General features: G+C 36.3%; 1 protein-coding gene across 1 annotated transcript in view; it reads left to right on the top strand.

Moving 5' to 3' along the window:
• The window catches only part of LOC102471395 (40S ribosomal protein S6), an 835-nt gene extending 354 nt beyond the window's left edge, over positions 1 to 481 (top strand). Inside the window, exon 1 of the mRNA XM_027772131.1 lies at positions 1 to 481. This exon is cut by the window's left edge and continues 354 nt beyond it. Within this exon, the coding sequence (XP_027627932.1) occupies positions 1 to 428 (428 nt within the window). The 3' untranslated portion in view covers positions 429 to 481.
• Positions 482 to 683: the final 202 nt, after the last annotated feature.

Below are 683 nucleotides of genomic sequence, written 5' to 3'. Positions count from 1 at the left end.
TTCTCAACTTGGTTATTGTTAAAAAAGGAGAGAAGGATATTCCAGGACTGACTGATACTACCGTGCCTTGTCGCCTGGGGCTTAAGAGAGCTAGCAGAATCCGAAAACTTTTCAATCTTTCCAAAGAAGATGATGTCCGTCAATATGTTGTAAGAAAGCCCTTAAATAAAGAAGGTAAGAAGCCTAGGAACAAAGCACCCAAGATTCAGTGTCTTGTGACTCCCCGTGTCCTGCAACACAAATGCCGGCGTATTGCCCTTAAGAAACAACGTACTAAGAAAAATAAGGAAGAGGCAGCAGAATATGCTAAACTTTTGGCCAAGAGAATGAAGGAGGCTAAAGAAAAACGCCAAGAACAGATTGTGAAGAGACGCAGGCTGTCCTCTCTGAAAGCTTCTACTTCTAAGTCTGAATCCAGTCAAAAATAAGATTTTTATGAGAAAGAAATGAATAAGATCAGATCTCAAAAAAAAAAAAAAAAGAAAAAAGTGCTTGCACATCAATGTTTATTGCAGCATTATTCACAATTGCTAAGACATGGAATAAATCCAAATGTCCATGAACAGATGCATGGATTGAAAAAGTGTGGCACATATACCATGTGAAATACTACTCAGCCTTTAAAAAATAAATAAATAAATAAATAAATAAAAAACAAACAAGATTCTGGAATTGATAGAAAG

This window comes from Tupaia chinensis, unplaced genomic scaffold (assembly GCF_000334495.1).
Source record: "Tupaia chinensis unplaced genomic scaffold, TupChi_1.0 Scaffold000256_1, whole genome shotgun sequence".
Classification (NCBI taxonomy): Eukaryota; Metazoa; Chordata; class Mammalia; order Scandentia; family Tupaiidae; genus Tupaia; species Tupaia belangeri.
This window is presented reverse-complemented; position numbering and strand designations above follow the sequence as displayed.